This window comes from Sinocyclocheilus grahami, unplaced genomic scaffold, assembly GCF_001515645.1.
Source record: "Sinocyclocheilus grahami isolate Dianchi unplaced genomic scaffold, SAMN03320097.WGS_v1.1 scaffold9587.1, whole genome shotgun sequence".
In the NCBI taxonomy this organism is placed as follows: Eukaryota; Metazoa; Chordata; class Actinopteri; order Cypriniformes; family Cyprinidae; genus Sinocyclocheilus; species Sinocyclocheilus grahami.
In genome coordinates, this window is record NW_015512719.1 from 22784 (window position 1) to 24127 (window position 1344).

The 1344-nt window shown below is 44.0% G+C and overlaps 1 protein-coding gene across 1 annotated transcript in view; it reads left to right on the plus strand.

The window, feature by feature from the left end:
- Positions 1-1344, plus strand: part of LOC107578290 (serine/threonine-protein kinase WNK4-like) — a gene marked incomplete at its 3' end in the record, with an annotated part of 4384 nt that overhangs the window by 1897 nt on the left and 1143 nt on the right. The window contains exon 2 of the mRNA XM_016264257.1: positions 613-833. Within this exon, the coding sequence (XP_016119743.1) occupies positions 613-833 (221 nt within the window). The remainder of the gene's footprint in view (positions 1-612; positions 834-1344) is intronic.

Here is a 1344-nt window from a genome sequence, read left to right on the forward strand (position 1 = left end):
AAACGGTGTGTCAGATTAAAATAAAGTCTCGTTCCGTAACAAATGAATCAATTGTGCTGCTGTATACGGTATGTTTTGCTTGTGAGCTTGTGCCCATCTTCGCCTAGGGCATAATGGGATAAAGGGTACCCAGCTCCCTGTGTATTGGTGCCTAAACTGAGTAGATTGTTGTAATGAGGATTATAAGGCCAAATCCTGGCTATGGCTTGGCTCCAAGATTTGATTAGGCCAAGCTAATCTAACAAGTGCTGTACCGCCACCTTCACATGCTGTTGTCCTCTCTTCTATCTGGGACTCATCTGAGAGAATGCAACTGTTCATAAGGATGCTTCAAAGACCTAGACCCATCATCGTGTAATCATGTAATTCTCCCTGATCCTCATATGGACTGAAATGAGATCTTGTTGAGTAGAGAGTTTTCTCAATATTTTTCGTTCTCCTCATGGTTTCATTGGTTGAAACTGTCTATCTGAGATGGGACCGCCAAACCAGAGATCTGTAGACATGTATCATCTTCTGTTGATACATCTGTTGCTTGTTTTTACTCTGTCAACAGGTCCAGTGAAGAAGAACATAGCGATAATTCTCAACTCTAATGTCTTTGTTCCTCAGGTATCTGAAGCGCTTCAAGGTGATGAAGATAAAGGTGTTGCGGAGCTGGTGCCGGCAAATCCTGAAGGGCCTGCACTTCCTCCACACCAGGGCTCCACCCATCATTCACCGGGACCTTAAGTGCGACAACATCTTCATCACCGGCCCTACCGGCTCCGTTAAGATCGGTGATCTGGGCTTGGCCACCCTCAAGCGCTCTTCATTCGCTAAGAGTGTCATAGGTATGACCCAGCACTAAAACTTTCTTGCTTTCCCCACCTCCCAAGTCGGTTCACCATGGCGTACACAATCCAAAATATGTATCAAATCACTGTTTTGTCATTTCAATGATGAGGTGAAGTTGGGAAGGTGGGGCATTTGCTGTCAGTTATGCTCAGATATTTAAGGCATGCTGTAGCTCTAAACTCTACACTGTTCACGTTAGACCACAGTTTTTCCAGGCAGCCAAGGGCACAAGTTTTAATTTGGGGTGGAAATGGGGGAAATCCAGAGGAGAACTTCTTATAAACTGGGGGAACACCTTTAGATCCTGCTGTTTCCCACCTGAAACTAATTGGACCTGTAAATGCAACAGGTGAAAACACTCTAAGTTTCCATAAACTTTGGGGTATTTCGAGTAATGTATGCCTTAAGAATACCAATGAAGCCACATGGTGGATAACGTTTTGTTAGTAAGTGTGCTACGGGAACTTTTCGCATGAATATTAACAGATTAAACACTTTGCTCTGGAA